This window comes from Urocitellus parryii, chromosome 4, assembly GCF_045843805.1.
Source record: "Urocitellus parryii isolate mUroPar1 chromosome 4, mUroPar1.hap1, whole genome shotgun sequence".
NCBI classification, from domain to species: Eukaryota; Metazoa; Chordata; class Mammalia; order Rodentia; family Sciuridae; genus Urocitellus; species Urocitellus parryii.
The window spans coordinates 201,498,010-201,519,352 of record NC_135534.1 but is presented as its reverse complement, the minus strand read 5'-3'; the positions used below and the strand labels follow the sequence as shown (position 1 = coordinate 201,519,352).

At 51.7% G+C, this 21,343-nt stretch overlaps 2 protein-coding genes across 2 annotated transcripts; one reads left to right on the top strand and one right to left on the bottom strand.

Moving 5' to 3' along the window:
• Positions 1-3,045: 3,045 nt before the first annotated feature.
• Positions 3,046-7,900, top strand: Rpl35 (ribosomal protein L35). The gene is made up of 4 exons (XM_026386550.1): positions 3,046-3,146; positions 3,510-3,646; positions 4,835-4,916; positions 7,716-7,900. Exons 1-4 carry the CDS (start codon positions 3,144-3,146, stop codon positions 7,863-7,865), a joined length of 372 nt encoding a protein of 123 aa, XP_026242335.1. The 5' UTR covers positions 3,046-3,143; the 3' UTR covers positions 7,866-7,900.
• A 228-nt stretch (positions 7,901-8,128) lies between these two features.
• Positions 8,129-11,404, bottom strand: Wdr38 (WD repeat domain 38). The gene is given in 10 exon segments (XM_026386549.2): positions 8,129-8,203; positions 8,285-8,332; positions 8,613-8,762; positions 8,865-8,996; positions 9,083-9,163; positions 9,435-9,484; positions 9,487-9,525; positions 9,632-9,748; positions 10,788-10,908; positions 11,342-11,404. Coding segments are annotated over 10 exon segments (876 nt in total).
• Between the last annotated feature and the right edge of the window lie 9,939 nt (positions 11,405-21,343).

Sequence of the window (21,343 nt, the reverse complement as noted above, 5' to 3'; positions counted from 1 at the left end):
TATGCTGCCAGACTGTGATGCAACCTAACCTTGGAAGCTAAAGATACAAATTCCCACCATGGAAGTCTGAATAGTGTGAAGTTCTGGAAACTATCAAAACCCATATGTACTTCAGCTCCATACCTGGGAAGACATTTGTGTGACTTTGGTAGTCCACAAATCAGTAAAAAGTTCATATCCCCCAGAACATCCTGATCAGAAGATACTTGAAACCAGAAATGCTTATTTTACAAGTAAGGAAACAGACCCCCAAAAAGTGGTGAAAGAAATAATGTTACAGCTCATTGTCACAGACTTCCACTTGTCAGGGAGATAAGATTCAAAAATCCAGGGGCTGAGGATGTGGCTCAAGCCGTAGTGTGCTCGCCTGGCATGCGTGCCGCCCGGGTTCGATCCTCAACACCACATACAAACAAAGATGTTGTGCCCACCGATAACTAAAAAATAAATATTAAAATTCTCTCTCTTTAAAAAAAAAAGATATTGTGTCCACCTAAAACTAAAAAATAAATATTAAAAAAAAAGATTCAAAAATCCAGATTATACTATGTCAGTAATAACTGAATACTGAAGGGCAAATTTCTTAGATGAAGAATGCAGTCGTGCAGGGTGCAGTGGCGCATGCCTATAATCCCAGGGGCTTGGGAGGCTGAGACAGGAGGATCATGAGTTCAAAGCCAGCCTCAGCAATGGTGAGTTGCTTAGCAACTCAGTGAGACCTGTCTCTAAATAAAATACAAAATTAGCCTGGGGGGCTGGAGATGTGGCTCAGCGGTAGCGCGCTCGCCTGGCATGCGTGCGGCCCGGGTTCGATCCTCAGCACCACATACCAACAAAGATGTTGTGTCCGCCGAGAACTAAAAAATAAATATTAAAAATTCTCTCTCTCTCTCTCCCCTCTCTCACTCTCTCTTTAAAAAAAAAAAAAAAAAAAAAATTAGCCTGGGGATGTGGCTCAGTGGTTGAATGCCCTGAGTTCAATTCCCAGTACCAAAAAAAAAAAAAAAAAGGATGCAGTCGTAACTCTGAAGGGACAGTCCTGGGAACTGTGAGCACAGGAGTGATATGACCTGACTTCTGATTTAGTTGACAAGGAGTCCTGTAGCAGCTGTATTAGGAACACATCTGAGAGCAAGAGCCAAAGCAGGGATGATTTAGGTGGTTTTTTTTGTTTTGTTTTGTTTGGTACCAGGGATTGAACTCGGGGGCACTCAATCATTGAGCCATAGAGACAGGGTCTCATTGAATTGCTTAGTGCCTCACTTTTGCTGAGGCTGGCTTTGAACTTGTGATCCACCTGCCTCAGCCTCCCAAGCTCCTGGGATTACAGGCATTCACCACTGCACCCAGCTAGCAGACATTATTTAGGAGGTTGCACCAATGGTCCAGATAATAGGCAGTGATAGCTCAGGCTAAGCAGGCATCAATAAGGGTGGTAGGAATCAGGTATATTTGCAAGGTAGAGTAAATGGGATTTGCTGGTGGCATGTAAGAAACAAGGGAGTCAGATGTGACTTCAAATTCAAAATATCAAACAAGCATTAATTGTAATAGAACTATAAGCATCTGGTAAATAGGACAGCAAAGCCCTGGTATACCTTTAGACTTCCATCTCAATCTAATCCATGCCAAGATTGCCCTGTCTGTCCTTTTACCCATGTCCTTCCATTTCCTGGAAGTCTGTCTCACTGTGGTCTGGGGCAAGGCTTGTTAACTCATTCATGTGAAAAATATCCATGGACTGGGTCTGGAGACCATAAAAACAAGTGGTTCTGCCTCCAGGGAACTTCCAGGTTGGCTGTGAAGACAGATACATAGGCACATCATTTAACTATGTTTAGGTCCAAATCAGGTTGCACAGAGAGTCTGAGACACAAGGAGAGGTTGCTACTCATAATGGGGTGGAAGAAAGCTCCCAGGATTAAGTGACACATGACAGCAACCAGAGGCTTCTTTTTTTGGGGGGTGGGGTACAGGGATTGAACCCAGAGGCACTTTATATCCATGAGTTACATCCCCAGTCCTTTTTTATTTTGAGATAGGGTCTCACTAAATTGCTTAGGCCCCACTAAATTGCTAAGGCTGGCCTTGAACTTGTAATCCTCTTGCCTCAGCCTCAGGAGCCACTGGGATTATACGTGACTGCCACACCACTCAGTCAACAAGAGGCTTTACTAGAGCTCTAAGAAATGGCTATCTTTGTTAATAACAGTGGAGGGACACCAGAGTACTGATTAATGACCGCTGACTGGGGCAGCAATGGAAATGCCCAGTCAGAAAACCTAAAACCCTCCTGCTCTGTGAGTTCCTGTTTAATTTTCAGGGTCCAACTTAAGTGTTCATTCCACTAAGAACATTAATACCAGTGATTATTATGCATAAGGTCTTGTACTGAGTTTTGTATGTATCTTCTCTAATCCTGGTAAACACCCTATTTTAAAGGTGAGAAAACAGACTTAAAAGGGGGAAGGAATTTGTCAAAAATAGTTTCCACCAGTACCTGGGAACACTGCAAAAACTCAAAACCCGTCGAGTTAATTAAAAAAAGTCTATGGATGCTATTTACACTGCTTCATACTGCCTCCACCAGAACGTTTAGAGTTGGATAACAGCCATCTGACTTCGCCTCTTCCCGCCCACCTTGCACCATAAATTCCTCCAAGACAGCGGCTGAGTTAATTCACCTTCGAAAACCCTAACCTTTCATCCCCTCCGCACCTCCAGACCACCAGCCCCTAGCTGAGCAGCACAGATTGGGATAGCTACAAGGTTTCCCGATGAATGAACAAATAAATGAGTGGGTAAATTCAAGCCCATACTACTCTGCCATCTCTGGTCAGAGGCTGCCCATCCCAGGCCTCAGTTTCCCCAACTGCACTGCTCAGGGCCCATGCCAACCTACACAACCCCGGACGCAGGATAAGAAGAACGCACCTGCGGAAGCGGCGCGGGCTCCGCGGGCGGGGCGGGGCGGGGCGGGGCGGGACCGGACGTACCTCGGCGCTCCGGGAGGAAAGGGCGGAGCCGGAGAGTCCTAGCCGCGGCTCCATTGGCCGAGATCGCCGCCACCCGGCAGTAGTTGCAGGGGTCAGCTCCGCCTTTTCCTCTTTCCCTCGGCTCCGGTAACGGCGGGTCGTGCAGCTATGGTGAGAGCGAGAAAATCCGGCGCCATCTGGTCGCCTTAAAGTTCCCGGGCTAGGATTGGGGGTGCGGGCTGAACACCGGCGCCTCATCTGCCGGCTGGGGTTAGGGATCTCCGCGCAGAACGGCTTAGTGCCGCCGCAGGCCGTCTCCCGTCTTCTCTGCCGGGTTAGACCCGGGAGATGGCGCGCGCGGCAACTGCCCTCATATTCACGTCGCGCGGTGGGCTGGTGGCCCAGCCTAGTAGCCCTCCTGGCCTCGGGTACCCCGCCAGAATCACGACCTGAGGGTGGGTGCTGACCCTGGCTGCCCATGGCGGAGACGAGACGATCCGCGGGGTGTCTGACCCACTCCTTTCCCGCGCGCAGGCCAAGATTAAGGCTCGGGACCTTCGTGGCAAGAAGAAGGAGGAGCTGCTGAAACAGTTGGACGACTTGAAAGTTGAGTTGTCCCAGCTGCGCGTCGCCAAAGTGACAGGTGGAGCGGCGTCTAAGCTCTCTAAGATGTGAGTAGCCGGCATTGAGGGGCGCGTGCGTGTTGGGAGTGTTTGTGGACTTAGGAAGTTGGCTTCAGGAACTGGCCTGTTCAGGTGAATCATGGGGGCGCGGGAGAGACTCGCTATGTGCTTACTCTTAACTGCCTTTGATCTTGTGTGCTTTTTCTCTGGAGCTCCCTTGGTCAGCTTTTGTAGCTGGGAAAAGAATTGGTTGAAGTCCTTGAAGCTCTTAACTGTTTATCGCCAAAGCCTAACTGGAACCTTTCCTTCTACCTCTAATGAGCACTTGATTTCTTTTTTCCATGCCTCGGACTTCTTATTTAGTTGTAACTTACTTGGTTAACTTGAGTAAGGATCAGGGAGACTTGTGAAAGGAACTAGGATTTGGAGTCATTTCCCTGAATGTAAATTGCATTTTTGCCACATCTTACCTGGTAGGTAATTCAGTTCCCCTTGCAAAGGTTTCCTCTTTAAAATATGCCACCCTACATACTCATAAAATTTCTGCCTAGGCAGGTGAAACGGGTGATTGAGGTGAGGAACACATAAGCATAGTTGTGTGATGGGTCCTCCAGACTATGTTTGTTCTGATACTGAGGGTTGACCCCCCCCAGGGTAATCTACCCTGAAGATATATTCCCATCCCTTTTTAAATTTTTGTTTCTGAGGCAATCTTGCTAACTTGCTGAGGCTTGCCTGGAACTTGTGGTCCTCCTGCCTCGGTCTCCTGAGTTGCAGGGCTTGATTATAGGCAACTGGACCTCAAGACCATATTTGCCCCAGACTGCTCCTAGATTTGTCCCTATCCCCATTGCATTTCAACTTCTTGAATGTCAGGTGCCCATGACCTTAAATTAGGCTGGTTACCTGGCTTCTGGCATGATTCCCTCTCCTCTCCGCTAATTCAGATGGTGGATTGGGTTTTCATAGTCTTCATAAATTCTTGGCTTGGGATTGAAAGTCTTCTGATCCTCCTTGCCTCTTCATTAACCAATACGTCCTGGTTCAGAAGCACTGGACTTAACAGCCTTTTACTCTATTCCGAGTCCCTGTACATTCTCACGTTCAGAATCCCTTTCTCCAGGTTGAACATGGATGGCTTTTGTCCCTGCTCTACAATGTCATTATTAGCCCTGAACAAGATACTTGGAGATACTGTGTGTCATACCCCCCTTCATTGATGTTTCTGTTTTGTAGCCGAGTTGTCCGCAAATCCATCGCCCGCGTTCTTACTGTCATTAACCAGACTCAAAAGGAAAACCTCAGGAAATTCTACAAGGTGAGGGGGCCCCCTGGGGACTTGACAGCAGAAAACAAAGTTCCAGTCCTCCACTGGCCAGGGCGGGCTTTGTGAAGAGGTTCTTTTAGGGTTCACTGGGCTGAGAATATTTGAGCTCGCCAGGGCCTCCCAGTTTGTGTCTGGGTTCGCGTGTGCGTGTGTGAAACAGGATCTATTCTGTCCAGGCTGACATTAAACTCATAATTCTTGTACCTTAGCCTCCCCATCCCTTTGCTGGGATCATGAGCCTGTGCCAGCACACTCAGCTAGAGTTCATCTTACCAGCATGATTGCAGATGTCAAGAATGGTGTGGTGGGTAGTGGATCTGGCTGAAGACAACTTGAGCATTTTGGGGGGAGGGGGTTAGGTTTTTCTGTGTTTGTCTTTCCCTGCCCCATTTCCCAGGAGGGGTGTCATTAGACCCAGGGGTATTTTACCACTGAACTTCCTTAGTCCTTTTTATTTTTATTTATTTAATTTTTAAGTTTTGGAACAGAGCTTTGTTAAATTGCTGAAGCAACCCCTCTTGAGTTGCCGGGGTTACAGGCATGGGCCACATTGCCTGGCAGGGTGGTTTTTATTCTTTTTTTTTTTTTTTAAATAAAGAGAGAATTTTAATATTTATTTTTTAAGTTTTTGGCGGACACAACATCTTTGTATGTGGTGCTGAGGATCAAACTCGGGCCGCACGCATGCCAGGCGAGTGCGCTACCGCTTGAGCCACATCCCCAGCCCCAGTTTTACCTGGTTTTATTCTTATAGTACTGAGGATCCGGCCCAGCACCTTAAGCATATTAGGCAAGTGCTGTTCCACAGAACTGTGTCTCCAGTCTAGGAATGCCAGGGCTATGTGTCAGTCGCTACCAGGCATCTGCCATTCTCATTTGCCAAACCCCAGGGTTCAGAGAGGTCAAGTTGCTCAGAGTCATCTACAGTCAGAAAAGTGGCAGGACTAGCTTCCTGTGTCTTAGAGAGGACTTAATGGGTGCTCCTCAGATTTCCACAGGTGTCTAGCCCCTTGACCTTGAATGTTAATGGCCATTTTTGTGGCTTTCTTTAAAGTTAGCGTTATCCAGGTGCCAGCAGAAGCCATTGGGTTCTTAAATTCACACATTTGATTTACTGTCTGGAATTGGTTCATGTGACTAAGACTCATGACAACACTGGAAGCTGCTGTCCCGGGTTGGATTTCTTGGAGGGCACCTCAATCTTGCTTTTAAATGCTTTTGACTGACTGAATCAGCTGCCTGGATTACTCTGGATAATCTCCCTTAATTGAAGTCATCTGATGGGGATTAATTAATGCTATCTAGTGGCTTCACATCAAAACCCAAGTTAGTGTTGTTGTTTGACTCACCAAAAAAGCTAGTATGGGACTGAGGCTCAGTGGTAGAGCACCTGCCTTACACGTGTGAGGTGTGAGGCACTGGGTTCTATCCTTGGCACCACATAATAAATATTGTGTCCGTCTACAATTTTTCTCTTTTTTAAAAGCTAGTATGGTGTGTCTGGGCCAGCTTCCCAGAAGACACTGGTGTGTAGGGGGTGATTACCCTCCTGATAGGGTATGTGCACATTTGTGTGAGAGGACATTTTTATCCTTAGGAGTGAGTCTGGAGCCTCATAACTAGCCATCCATTGAGGGCCCCTGCTCTCAGCTCAAACTGCTCAGTAGAGGAGGTAGGGGTGAGGGCTACACAGGGGAACACTGATGGTGATGTTCCATGCTGCACTGTCAGCCATGTGTAGCGAGTGGCTGCTGTGTTGTACAGCAGAGCTTGCAAGAGGTAGTAAGCTTGAAGTGAATTAAGTGCCCCACCAGTACCAGCAGATGAGCAGGAAGTGGGTGGACAAGATTTCCTTTCCTTTGAGTTCCTTCCAGGGCTTGCCCTCATCGCCTTCCATAGTTTCTCTCTGCGGTTCTCTGCCTTGTCTCCTGCCCATTGGGTGGCTGGTCCCCCAGGGAGAGATGTTGAGGTTTTTACACATGCTCTGCTTCCTGCCCTTTCAACCGATGGCTTTCATGCTAGCCTTTGAGGCTGTTGTTGCTAAAAGAAGCCTTCCTGAAACTTCTGCCTCCTCATCTTTGGGCCTTGTTGTCTGTTCAGTCTTTGCTACTGGGTTGGGATCTTCTTGAGCAGAAACTAGGTCTGCTTCGTTGCTATGCTTACACTGGGCCTTGTCCTCAGGGCTGTTGCTAAACAAAGAAGAGACCAGTGAACCACCCTAGTCTGGGGCCCTTGGCTTGAGAGGAGTGGGAGAGGGTAAACACGATGGCTCTTTTTCAGCTCTGGGCAGTAGAGGGGCAGAGCCTGCCCCTTATGCTGGTAATCTTGGCCAAATCTTCCTCAATATCTGGCATAACTGAAAGCCAAGGGAGTAGTTAGTAACCACCCTGGGATCTGGTGGGTGTCACATGCCCTTTGTTGGATTGTGGTGTGACTTTGGCTTCATTATTGGCAGCCTGGCAAGTAGAAGGAACACTGAGGTGTGGGCACCTCTAGACCCAGTGAGTCAACAGCCTTACATAAAATGAGGACAGCCCCACCAGCCTTGGATTTTGGGCTGGTGAGTGACCATGTGGCCTGCTGGCCTTCAGTCCCACATAGCAGCCTCTTATTGGGTGAACGTCCTACAACCCCTTGCTGCAAATCAACTTCTCTGTCCCCACAGCACCTTCCCACTCAGCATCTTCCTAGTGGTCTCTCCAAGTCTCATTCTGGCCCCTCAGGTCTTCTTCATCCTGCTGTTGCCCCTAAAATCCTGTTCTCAGATTGACCCTGCTGTCTGTATCCCAGGGCAAGAAGTACAAGCCCCTGGACCTGCGGCCCAAGAAGACACGAGCTATGCGCCGCCGGCTCAACAAGCATGAGGAGAACCTAAAGACCAAGAAGCAGCAGCGGAAAGAGCGGCTGTACCCTCTGCGCAAGTACGCGGTCAAAGCCTGAGTGTCACGGCGCAATAAAACAAAAACTGGCTTTCAGTGCTTTGTGCTTAATGCTGTTTCCACAGACCAGACTGAATAGGTGGTTTGGGGCTAAGGCTGGAGCTACAGTGCCAGGTGTCTAGTGGTGTCCTGCCACCTGTAGATGTCAGCTGCCTTGGTGTGGTGTTGGCAGTCCTGGCTGCAGGGTCTGATGGGCACTCTTAGTTACTGTGGGCCTGTGTTGTTCAAGTGTGACTTGAACAAGCAGTGGACTTGGTGTCTTGCCTAAATAGCAGCTCCAGACACCAATAGTTTGCCTTGTCGGGTGAAGGCACAGGTGTGGGCCACATCCAGAAATCCCTGCCAGAAGCACAGCACCAGGCTCCAGATCCTGAAGTCCTTCCTGGATCCCTCACTGGGGGCTGCAGCTACAGGTCTTACCTTCAAGGTCTCAAGGCACTTTCCTGTGTTGTAGTCCCAGACTTTGATCTGGAAGTAGAAGAATAAGGGATAGGAACCTCAATAGGCCATAGTGGCATTTTTGAAGCAGCTCCCCAGCAAGTCCCAGACACCATCATGATCTGCCTGAAGCTATATAGGTCATAGAAGTGTCAATTCCACTGCAGTCTGGTCTGGCTCAGACCTTAGTGCTGGCGAATAGACTGGGCAAGTGGACTTATGGACATTTCTGGAAATGGGTACTGAAGACTGGGAAGCGGGGCATGTGAGCAAAGAGTCAGGAATGGCTGGGTTGGGCTGGATAGGTTACCGTTCCAGAGTAGCTAGCGCTGGCCAGCTGCCCCTCATCCGGAGAGAAAGCTATGCTGTTCACCCAGGCTACATGGCCCTTGAGCTGGACCATCAGGCTGCTGGTATTGGGTTTCCAGATGTGGATGTTCTTGTCCCAGGAGCCAGATCCCTAAAGAGAGCTCTGTGCCAGTGAGTATGGGGCCAGCATGCTCACTGGACACCCAAATGGCTCTTTAACCAAAGACTATCCTGAAACCCAGGGCCACCTTACCAGGAGGCCAGATGATGAATAACACAAACAGCTGATGTTGCCGCTGTGACCCTCCAGTTCCTGATGGAATATAGCTGGGGTCCCTACCCGAAGGTCCCAGATGCGCACAGTAGAGTCCCATGAGCCTGTGGCCTGTAAGCAGTGGCCATAACTGAAGTAGCCCCAGCCTGCCCTTCTGGGGCCACTGAGGCAGGGGTCAAGGCAGAAGTGAAGCTTACCAGGCAGTTGGCATTGGGGGAGAAGTCGCTACTCTGGATGGAGTCATGGTGCCCTTCCAAGTGGCGCAGTTTGTGTCCCGACTGAGGAGAGAGGCAGAGGGCAGACCCAGGCCCTCCCTGCTTGGCAGCCTGGGTATTATGATAAGAGCACTGCCTGGGGAAGCACTGGGGGCCTAGATGGGGATCTCCTGCAAAGGAGATTAAGGCCCAAGATCTGATGCGGTGTGTGTAGGGAGGCTGGGAGAGGGCTGCAGTGGGGAACTAGCAAGGGTTTGGACCAGCAAAGCAAGAGGTGTGGCAGGTGGTGGTCCATTCTGACCCAGGCCTGGCGGTCCCCAGCCCCTTCACATACCTGCACTTCCCAGAGCATCACCTGCTTATCCCAGCCACCTGATGCCAGCTGTCAGGGCTGAAGCTGAGTGTCTCCACACTCCGCTGGTGACCTGCAGTCACCATCCCAGTGACAGAAGTTGGGGGAGGTGAAACAGGATACAGTCCTGGAAGGGGACCCAGGCTGGCCATGTGGCACCCAGGCCCATCCCCACTCACCTTTCAGCACCCACAGACATTCGGCTCTTGATAGGTCCCACAGGCGGATGGTACGGTCACTGGAGGAGCTGGCAAAAAGGTAGCCATCGGGGGAGAAGCAGCAGAACTTCACCGGGCCTGAGGCAAGGAGTTAAGGGCACTGCCCTCTGCTCACTGCCCAGGTCTTATGGCCGCCCACCCATCACCCAAACTCCAGTCACCTGGAAATGCTTGGATTTCCAACCTGGGCCTGGCCAAGGCTCAGCCTGGAATATCTGACCCCAGTTTGTTAATCTAGAAAGTCTACTCAGATGTAGGCACCTCCTCCCTTAAACCTCCCTAACTCCCAGCCTCCGTTCCAATCTGCCTTTCAGCTCCCCAGCCTGGACTTCCCTATTCATGGTGTTAAATAAGTCTGCTCTGCAATTTCCTGGTTTTGTTTTCCTTCTCTCCCTAATGGTTAAGTCTACTGGGTCTTTACTGGGTGCTAGGCTTTTTGTGTTATCTGATTTTGTAAGGTAGCAACTTATCTCCATTCTATAGAGGAAGGAACTGGGTCAGGTGACATGACAACCAAGATCATAGTCCAAAAGTGGTAGATAGAATATAGATGGCCCTAGAAGGCATGCTAAGTGAAGCCAGTGAAAAAGACAAACACCATTGATAAGACAGAAGTAGAACAGTGGTTAGGAGTAGGGAGAGGAGTTGTTTAGTGGGTACAGTTTCAGTTTTGCAAAATGAAAAGAATTCTATAAATTAATTTTGTAACGTGAATGTACTTATCTCTGAACTCTACCTTTAAAATGGTTAATAAGTGCCAGGTGAGATGGTGCACGTCTGTAATCCCAGCTACTTGGGAGGCTGAGGCAGGATTGCAAGTTCAAAGCCATCCTCAATAAGTTAGCCAGACGCTATCTCAAAAAATAAAAAGGGCTGGGAATGTAACTAAGTGGTAAAGTGCCCCTGGGTACAATCCCCAGTACTGGAAAAAAATAAAAATTAAGGTCTGAGTTCTGATCTAAGAGCTGGAAGTCCCAGCTATCAAGAAGTCCTATCTCCTTGTCTGGCTGTTCCAGCTATGTCCAGGACCAGTGTTGGAGGTCACTAAGTTAGGCTCTGCAGAATGCCAGCACAGACCTATGGACCTCTGTCCCCCAGCCAGAGTGCAGAGCCCCACCTGTGTGGCCACCCAGCCTCCACAGCAGCTGCCCACTCTTGGTCTCCCAACCGTACAGATAGCCGTCCTCAGAGGCTGTGAGCAGCGTCTGGCCATCAGGAGAGAAGGCAGAGCAGTTGACCTGGAAGTAGAGCACAGATGTGGTCCCATTGCTGGGACAGGAGATACCTGTCCATTCACTTCTGATCCCATCCTCCTGGGCCAGCCCTAAACACTGCCCAGGAACCTGCAGTGGTGATTTGGACTTCAGACCTCACTGTGTAACCCAAGCTCGGAACCCTGTAACCTGAGCTGAAGCCAGAGCTGGAGCCCGCCTTAGAACCCCAGAGGCAAGACCCCTTTACAGAGGGGGAGCAAGTTCAGAGCAGCCCTGAGTTCATTTCAGAGCCAAAGCCCAAGAATACTGGAGCCAGCAGGAGCTTCAAGCCCTCTGGAACTAGAGCCCGTTCTGGAGCTGAAGCCCAGGGAACACCCTGAACCCCCATTACACAGAACCGGGGACTTGACTCCCAAGCGAGGAGCCTAGAGCCTGGGCAAAGCCCATTGGGCCTCACCTCCCCGCGATGCCGGCCAAAGAATGTCACTCTCCCCACGGAAAGTGGAGCCCTGCTATTCATGGGCCCCCGACGGTCCGACCTTGGAGGATTCACTCCTAGGCCAGCGCTAGTCCCGCCTGCGGAACCGCGTTTAGGACTGGCCGGAGGAAAAAGGGAAACTGTGTACAAGAGATCTCCATGGTAATAAGGGCGGGGCGCGCAGCCGCGTTGGGGACTTTGGGAAGCCACAAGGAGAAACAAAATCTGGGGAAGAGCTCTCAACTTGGGGAAGGTGCGGCTGCGGCTGGCAGAACCGCCGTGGGCAGCTGGGAGGAGAGGCTTCCCGCGCTGGCCTTTGCCTGCCCCGCTTTGGGCTGCTCAACCACGAGTCGCGACTGCTCAGAGCAACCGCTAGAGGGCGCGCCAGATACGCACCTCGGCTCGGCGCAGCGCGCCCGCAGGCTCTGAGCCCGTGTTCAGTGTTACGCAGTTTGCAAAGCGCTCCGCAGATCTCTTTAACAGGACTCGGGGTAACAGTGTGCCTGTTTACCCATCTGCACACCGGGGAGGATCAGCCCTGTCCGGCAGGACTCCAAGGCTGAACCAAGCACAGGGAGGGCCTGGAACACAGTAGGTGCCCAAGAGGACTGGCTTTGGAGCCAAGAACCTTCTATCTAGGAATGATTGGTTCAGAGGCTGAGAAAGATCAGGAGAGGACTGGGAACAGTAGCCATCACTACCCTCTAGGGTGTGGGGAGCCAGAGGCAGTGAGCGCAAAGTTCAGAGCATTGAAAAATGGGGTCAAGCCAGGTGCAGTGGTGCACACCTGTAATCCCAGCAGCTCTGGACATTGAGGCAGGAGGATTGCGAGTTCAAATCCCACTTCAGCAAAAGTGAGAGCTAAACAACTCAATGAGACTCTGTCCCTAAATAAAATACGAAATAGGGCTGGGGATGTGGCTCAGTGGTTGAGTACCCCTGAGTTCAATCCCTGGTACCAAAAAAGAAAAAAGTGGGGTCAAATCCCAGTGACTTGGGAGGCTGAGGCACGAGGATCTCAAGTTCGAAGTCAACCTGGCAACTTAGCCAGACCCTATCTCAAAATAAAAAGGGTTTCCGTTGTAGCTCAGTGATAGAGTGCCCTGGGTTCAATTTCCAGTACTGCCTCACACCCACCAAAACAGGATCTGGCTTGGATAACTTGGCCAGAAACCTGGAAAGAACAGGTCCTGAGGAAACAGGACCCAAGAAATAGGAGACTTGCCCAAGGCCACTCAGACAGTAGAAGCGGGACCAGGATTCTGTCCCACATCTGACTGACTCCGGGATCTGTATCCAGACCATGTGCTGTGAATTCCAAGGTTTGGAAGCAGGTGCTATATCACTGACTCCTGGTATATCTGGAAAACTGAAGTCCCCAAGGGGACAGAATTTGACAGTCACCCAGCAGAGCTGAGGACAGAACCCAAGCTGTCTCCCAACCAGCCCCAGCCACAGTGGAACAACAAGGTGGGATAAATTCACCCCCAATGGATTCCAGGATCCTTGAGGCAGGTGGGCAGCTAGGCAGCTGGGCTTTGGGTGTTTCAAACTCAAGGGTTCCCATCAGGGACTCAGCCCCTCCCCCCAGGCCCCTTGGCCAGAAACTTCTCACGGGATAGCTGTGTTCCTGCTCTATTTTAGGCCCCAGACAGGCGAGTGAGGGGGCAACAATGGTGGCTTTGAGGCAGCCCCACCCCCATCTACACTCCCAGAGGACCCAGGTCACTGAGTTGGCTCCTCTAGTCCCCGTCTGAGCTGGAACTAGATGGCTGGCCCCCAACCCTGGGCATGGGTCCCAGACGCGTTCTCCCAGAATGAGATCCCTGGCCCTTGGCCTCCCCCTGCTCAGATACCTCGACCCCATGCCCCTTCTCTGGGCACATTTTCTAGCCACCTGGTCACTCTCGCTCACTCTGTGGGCCCAGAACTGCCTTCTTCAGCCCACCTATTACTCCCAGAGCCCTCCCAGTCGACCTTGTCTACCAGGCCCAGTGATTCCTCTGCCCATGGGGTGGAGCTGGGGTTAAAATGTATCTCCTTGCTCCTGAGGTCTGGTATTGCAGTGAGCTACCATGAACCCTAGTCTCGGGGCTTCATCCTACCCCCACGCTCACGTTGCCCCTTCTGCCACCATCACCTTCACCTGGGCCTGTTAACAGCAGTACCTTCTGCCTGGAGTGCTCTTCTCCATCCTCAAATCAAGCTCAAACCTCACTTGCTTGTCCACTACCTTCCCTTGCCAAACCTTGTCCCTCAGCCTAAGTTAGAGCTCCTGCCTCAGAGATAAGCAAACCCAAATCCCCGGAGGACTTCAGGCTGCAAAAGGAATGAAGCAAGGAGACTAGCACAGGCAGGCATGACTCCTGCTCCAAGCTGCCAGAGGAGTGTCCTCAGTTCGTAGGAGTCAGCCCTGCCCACCTGGCCCTGCCCACCTGGTGCTTCCCACCTCTCCCCACTCTCCTGGCTTCCTGCTCTCTGCCTCATTCCTTGTTCCTCCCAGGCCTGAACAGTTTTTGGAGCTGCTGGGTTTAGGCTGAGGGGTTATGTAGCGCCAGGTATGGGCAGTGTTTTCTGACCAGTGCTTTGAGAAGCAGGGAAAAATATTTTGTGGCAAGAGAGGAAACAGAGAGTTGGAGCTGATTGCCCAGCTCCTGCCAGCTCCCAGCTCCCCGCTCCAGTCCCCAGGCCTGCCCCTCCAGAACTAAAAGAACTTTACTGTGAATCCCTTGTGCCAAGTGAGCTCTGACAGGTGCTTGCCACCCAAAGGACCTTGATGAAAACATCTCTGTAAGTTCCAGAAGCTGGTGCCCAGTACTTTGTCTTTGGGCCTCTTCTCTGGGGCCCCCTACAATCATTTGCATACTGGGATCCTGGTTCCCCATGGGTCCCCCGAGCTATAATCAATGCCCTCAAGTCTCTGTGACTTCCTCATGACCTGGATCACCTCTGTTAGAACACACTGATGTGTGTTCAATGCCCCTCCTGGTATCTGGGGACCAGAACTGTTCCTTACATGGACTGGCAACTGCTGAGTGGAAAGGCACTATCCCCTCCACTTCCTAGACACTCAGTCTCTAGTAAGGTGGCCTGCAATACCAGAAGCACTTGTGTTTTCAGCAGCTGCATGAGTCACTACAAACACAGCATGTGCTTTTTCCCACGAACTGCTGTCCAGCCAACTCTCCCTCCCCGTCTGGTACTTGCAGTGGATTCTTTGGAAACACATGAAGACCTTATATTACGCTGGTTAAATGTCATCTTCCTGGCTCTCATCCACTCTTGAGCACTGTAAGAGTCCCACTTCCTTTGCACAAAGCATTAATTCTACTGTGGCAGCTGCGAATTTATGAGTAGGCTTCTGGATTTCAAAATCCAAATTGGGGAAATGATGCTCCGTGGGACGGGGCAAGGACAGAGCCCTGTGACCAATCACTACAGACCTCCAGTGATGTTGTTTCTGCTCCTGCCCGTACCCATGGGAATCAAGGACTAGCCAGTGGACCCAGGGGAGGGCACACTCCCACAGGAGATGTCCAAGTGGGGAGAAGGTAATGCAGCCTGAGCAAGACTCCAATTGCAAACAACTAAACCCTGGATGGCCATGTGAGACAGGCTGGGTGTCACAATGGGAAGACAGCAATACCATCAGGCTAGGAAGGACAGGAAGTCAAACTGCCTTTTCCAAGGGAGGTTGAAACACTTCCTTCTTGAAGAGCATGTGATTGACCCAACAGGGGGTTATATGGCCATCCCTTGGCTAGGGGAGGTCAGCACACCTTGATTGGCAGTCCTTGGAGACCTGGGCTTCTGCGCCACCTCCTCCCTGCTGTCCGTCAATCAGGGATCTATCTCTAGGTCTGTCTAAAGCCAGCTGTGCACCTGCGCCTGTGTGCTCTGGGGACAGACATTTCATCCAAATCTGGCTCCATCACCTACCAGCTGTGACCTCGGGCCGTTCCCCACCTGCTGCGTGCCTCTTCTTCAACTCTAACTTAAGGGTGGTGACCAACCCTTCCTGGGAGCATAGGCCTTGGGGCTCAGTTCATGTCTGTCCAGCTTATCTGGCCCCCGGGGAGCAGTGAGCGTATCCTCAGCTCTGAATGGTTAGCTAGCATGGCCGCATCCCCTAATGTGAGCCCAGCCAGGAGCCTCAGAGATAGCAGGGAAAAAACGCTGTGTCCAGATTTAATAACTGGTCACCCTGTTTTTTTAAGGAGGGGCAAGTGGTTTGGTTTAACTTCCATTGACCCTCCTTGGCTTCTCTGGCTACTGCTTCCTTCTCTGAGCACTCAGGCCACCTACTGAACAATCTGTCTCATCAGTGGACATTTTGACCATCAAAACTGCCTAACAGGGCGGCAACTGCTGGGTTTGCCATTTCTAGAAAAGAAGCACAGTGGTGCTATCTTGCTGCCGGCTTCCAGCCTCTGAGCCATTCAGTGTGGTATAAACCCACACCTTTCACACAGGCTCCTCTTTCTCTTTTTCTCTTTAGAACTGGAGATTCCCAACCTTTCTATTTTTGTATTTTGAGACAGGGCCTCACTAAGTTGCTGAGGCTAGACTCCAATCCTCCTACCTCAGCCTCCCAAGTCACTGGGAATATGAGCATGCACCACCCCACCCAGTAACACTCTGGCTCTTGTGAGATACAATTTCTCCAGCCAAAACACTTCTGTTTGGGTAGCAACATGACCCGGATGCCAGAAGAAAACTGAGAAGCTCAGGGGGCCTGACCACCACCCACTGTCCCCAGCAGCTCCTGGCCCTTCCAGCTCCAGGGCTTAGGGACTTGTGGCCACAGGCCTCCTTGGGCCTCACCCACATTCCCGTGACTCTTACAGAAGAAAAGAGTGCTCTGAGGCCCTGGGATGGACACAATGGAAGCCTTGAGCCTCCACCCTCCTAGTGCCTGGCCCAGTGTTGGGATGGAGTGAGGGGCTGGTGTGGTAGCCAGCTATGCAGCCAGCAGGGCCACAGCCCAGACAGAGGACTCTTAGGTGTTCCACTTATTTCATGTTTTTTAAATCCTTAAATGTTTCTGGACATGACAATGGTAAAGAGTCCTCTGGGGACACAGAGACAATCACACGTTGTCCTACTCTCCCAGGTCTTGCCCTATTATTCTTCAGGTGAGCTCCTTGTCTACACTTACAAGGATTTTAGGATGTATCCTGGTCCACCCAGCTCTACCAAGACCTAAGCTGTCCCAGAGGTGGCAGGGTGGCCCAGGTCTCATGACACCAAGTGTCTAGCTGACTTCTCTCTCCCTCTCCTGGTCTCTGTCAGATTTCTTTTTTTCTTTCTTTCTTTTAATATATATATATATATATATATATATATATATATATATATATATATATATTTTATTTGTAGATGGACACAATGTAAATATGTATATGTGTGTGTGTGTGTGTCTGTGTGTGTATATACGTGCTAGGAGAGCGCTCTGCCACTGAGCCCAGTCCCAACCCTGTCACATTTCTGTACAGTTCTATTCCTAGTACACAAGCCAATGTCTTCAATTAATTAATTTCTTTGTGGGGGGAGTTGAAACCAGGGGTGCTCTATCCCAGAGCCACACCCCCAGCCTTTTTTATGTTTTGAGACAGCGTTTTACCTGGAACTCGCAGTCCTCCTGTTTCCGCCCCTGAGCTCTGGGGATGACAGGTGTCCCCCTGCTCTGCCCCTGACCAATGTCACTCTTTCAAGGAGAACCCAGTGAGGAGTTTGGGAGGATGTTCTAATGACTTCTCCCTTGAAGACGCCATTTTCCTCTGTAACATAGTGATGTTGGGTTCTTGGGGCTCTGAGAGGTGTGACCCATTAAGTGAGGCCCCAGGCCTTGTGCATTGTTGGTGCTCAGGAAATGGTTACCTGTCATCGATGGTGACCAATAACTCGCACAAGCAACCAGTCAAGACTGGTCACTCTGTCTGTGCACCCCAAACTGGAGCCTGAGGGCAAGCCCACTGCCCTCTCTTACCTCCATAAGAAATTAACCAAGGCTCCCCATCCCAAAAAAGTAGGGGGAAAGAAGTGGGGGAAGGGAGGGCCTGCTTGGGATGCTTGATCACCATCTCCATGATGGGGGCGCAAATCCCTCACAGATGGGAAGACAACAGTTGAAGAGGGAAGTAATTTACCCGAGACCATGTGATCATCAGGCAGCAGAGCCAGGAAGGGTGCCGGGACTGAGTCCTGATCGAAGATCCCGTGGGCTGCCCCCCTGCTCTGGGAGAAAAACGTCAGGGCCAGGAGACCCAAGGTGCCCTGGGGCAGGTGAGGACTGGTCCAGGCTTGGCTGTCTGAAGGCAACAGACCAAGGCTGGTATCCTGGTGGCCCTCCCTCTAACTCCTGGGGTTTGGAGGGCACCCAGCTATACCTTGGTGAGGTAGCCCAGGACACTGATCAGCAGGAGTTGAGATGTACTGCTCACAGCCCCCAGGCTGGTGATCCAGCCCCCACAGCAAGACACCCTGGGGGCCCTGGCCACAGCTCTGCTTGTGTCCTATCTGGGGTAGCACTGGCTGGACATTTTACACAGAGGACTGTCAGACAAGAACTCTGGGGTAAATGGTGGTTCATTACTGTTGTCCCTTGTCCCCAGGTCTTCTTGGGCTGGTGGCCCTCCTTGGGCTCTGAAATGGGACTCCTGGCCTGGCACAGACTATAGTCCCAGTTCTCAGGAGGCTGAGGCAGGAGGATCACAAGTTTGAGGCCAGTTTGGGCAAGTTAGTCAGACCCTGTCTCAAAATAAAAAATAAAAAAGGGGCTGGGGTATAGCTCAGTGGTAAAGCACCCCTGGGTTCAATCTCCAGTACTGAAAAGAGAAAGGAAAGAAGGGAGAGGGTCCTGGAATCCCCTTCCCCACCAGAGCCTGGGGAGGTGGGCTTGGCTCCAGGGAGGGCCAAGGGGGGGAAGGGGGTGTGGGCTGGAGGAGGGCAGGGGCAGTGCTGCCAGACCCAGGCTCCCCCTTCCCTTCCTTCTGGGTCTCTGCCCTCCCTCAATGCCTCCCTCCTCCTTGAGCCCTCCCTCCTCTACCCTCTCCCTTCCCTCCCTCCTATACTTGCTGAATCTTGCCCCTTGACCTGGCTGAGCCTCACCTGCCCCCTGAACTCCGTAGGTGAGACAGCCTAAGAGAGCCCAAGGAGGGGAATGACCCTCTCTGGGCAGTCTGGAGGGTCTTCTGGGAGGAGGCAATGGGCTCTGGAGGGAAGAAGTATTTGCCAGATGCAGAAACAGGGAAAAAGAAGGTTCTGAAAGTCACCTCTTTATAAAGGTCCCAGAGGCACAGTTGCAGAGCCTGTTTGTAGAGCAGCCAAGAATGGGGTGTGGTGGGCACTGAGCCACCCCCAGGGGACACCTGTGGAAAACAAGAATTCTAGGCTGGTGAGGAGAAATGAAGCCGAGGCCAGGAGGGTCTGGCCAGGAGACCTGGATTGCCTGCGCCAGACAGCGGTTCTCAAGGCAGCTGCCATGGAGCCCTGGGGGTGAGAGGGGCTTGGAGTTCCCCAAGGGGTGAAGGGTGGGAGGAGGACCCCCAGGGATGGAATCTGCGCCTCTGGCTCCATTTGAGCCAGAATGACTGAATCACCACATTCATGGCCGCCGCACAGTGGGAGAGCCCTGGATCCCTGAAGGGAGCTGGCAGGAGAAGAGGACGGCCAGACAGCACCGGGAACCAGCTCCGGCTGCCAGAGAAGAGGGACTGAACCTGAGCTGCAGGGTCAGGTGGCCGCCAGGCCCCTGGCTCAGGTTCTCTGGCCTCCGGACCTCCTTTTGCGCCACGAGGTCGTAGTAGTAAATAACAGCAGCAGCCACCCACCCACCCACCACAGCAGAGCCACCAGGCACTGTGCTGTGCTCTGCACCTGTTACACACCAGGCAGGTACAGCAGATGGGGAGTTGAGGGCCAGGAGAGGAAGCAGCCGAAGCCAGGGTCACCAGCCAGTTCTGTGGCAGAGCCAGGGCGTGGACCCAGGGTCTGGTCTCCCACAGGTGCCAGGTCCCCTCAGACAGCCTGGAGCAGGTGCAGAGCAGCTGCTATGGTGTCCAATCCCTGGCTGGAGCCTCTTGAGGCCACCAGCTCTCTCTGTCCACCTGTCCACCCAACTGTCCCAGCGGCACCAGGCACCCACTTGTGCTATGGAAATCTGAGTGGCCTGCATTGCCCTCCACGGAGACAACTGGTGGGTGGGGGTTGGGAGAGCAAGGGTGGGGTAGAAAACAGCTCAAGCCAGAAAATGAGAGTAGCCCTGGCAGGGTAGGAACCAACTTGCAGCCTCACACTTACTGTGTGACCTGAAGTCCCTGTTGGGCCTCTCTGGACTAGGGCTGTTCTGAGCTGCCTGGAACTTGGAGCTGCAGGACTAACTGTAGACAACTTGTGGGTTCTGGGGTTCACCAGCTCGTGCCTGGAACTTGCCACTGGCCCCACGAGGTGCCAGTTGGTCCTCCACCTTGCTGCCAGAGAGATGGGACCTGACAGGTGTATGACCCCAGGCTGGTGACCCTATCTGGGGCTTAGTTTTCCTGTGGAGGAGTTGGGGGGCGGGCTGCTGGCTTGCACTCTAGGTCTTGTCGCAGCAAGCTCTCACACACACACACACACACACACCACACCGTACCCCGGGGCCACGACTGTTCCACTGACCATTTTGTTAGGCGCCAGGGACCTGAGCCTTGCTCGGCTGCCCCCTCCCCCATCACCATAATGGGCTCTTTAACCCCTGGGGCCTGTGTCTGGGGCAGGGAGCCTGAGGCTGTCCTTAATCCTATCTGAGGCACTTTCCGGCCTGTCCAGGGAGGTAGATGGCCTTTGTCAGACTTCCTCCCATTTTCAGAAACTCAGGCTACTCAAGTGTCCGTTTCCCACCACCCCCAGCCGTGTGTCCCCGACCAAGTCCCAGCAGCCCTTGGCCTCCGTTCCCCACTGTGTAATGGTCCAATGCCACTGAGATCTGGGTTCAAGTCCCCAGATTAATCCCACCACTTATTGGCCTCGTGCCATGAGCCTCGATTTCCTTATCTGAAAAATGGGGTACCTGCCATGCTGGCCTCCGAGGGGATGAAAACATGGGACCTGACCGCCCGGGCAGCTCTTCAGCTGGGTGACTTTGGGCGAGTCACTTAATCTCCTAAGTCTCCTCTGAGGCTGGGGACTGATGATGTCCCTTGTCAGGAGTCACAAGACGGAGCACAGACCTGGCACACAACTGGTGTTCCATAAATTCTGACTTAAAAAACAACTCAGGAACAATGGGACAAGATGGCCATACTTCCCTTGTCCCCACAGACCAAGAGGGAAGGGCCTCAGCAGCCAATGGCCCCGGGCCCCAGTGAGCCCTCCACCTCTGCTGCTTCCCTCCCTCCCTCCCTCCTTCCCTCCTGCCCTCCTTCCATCCCTCCTTCCTTCCTTTCCTTGAGCGGTGCCAGGGCCTCACACAAGCTAGGCCTCTCCAGCCCCATGCGTCTTTTGCAGTCATGATTTTGACCTTGAAGTTCCTTCATTTCCAAATGTGTGGGGATTTCCTTGTTACTTTTTTTTTTTTTTTTTTTTTTACTTATTTCTAGATTGAGTGAATTTGTCACACCACTCAGCATGATCTCACGTTGCTCTGCGCCTCAGTGTGTGGACACCTTCTATAAATGTCGCATTCTCCTTCGTGGAGGTGTGGGCTGCCGGGTTCCAGATGGAATCGTGGGTCAGTTTTCTTGATTTGTTGTCTAGATTCTCACTAACTTTTTCCCTGCCTTTTCTATCAATTACTGGGGAACATGATAATCTCCCATCACCTTTGCAAAGTTTGTCTGGGTTTCCTTGCATTGATTTCAATCTGTGTTTTATATTTTGAAGTTACTTACTTAGGTACATATAATTTAAAAAATTGTTCATTTTCCTGACAAATCCAACCTCTTGTCACTAAAAAATATTTTTCTTTCTAGGAATGATTTTAGCCTTAAAATCTATTTC

What these genes read in the sequence shown, in the direction of transcription:
- Rpl35 (XM_026386550.1), top strand. An exon ending in GCGTCTAAGCTCTCTAAGAT is followed by an intron (nt 3,647 to 4,834) that starts GTGAGTAGCCGG and finishes TCTGTTTTGTAG; the next exon opens with CCGAGTTGTCCGCAAATCCA. An exon ending in ACCTCAGGAAATTCTACAAG is followed by an intron (nt 4,917 to 7,715) that starts GTGAGGGGGCCC and finishes TCTGTATCCCAG; the next exon opens with GGCAAGAAGTACAAGCCCCT.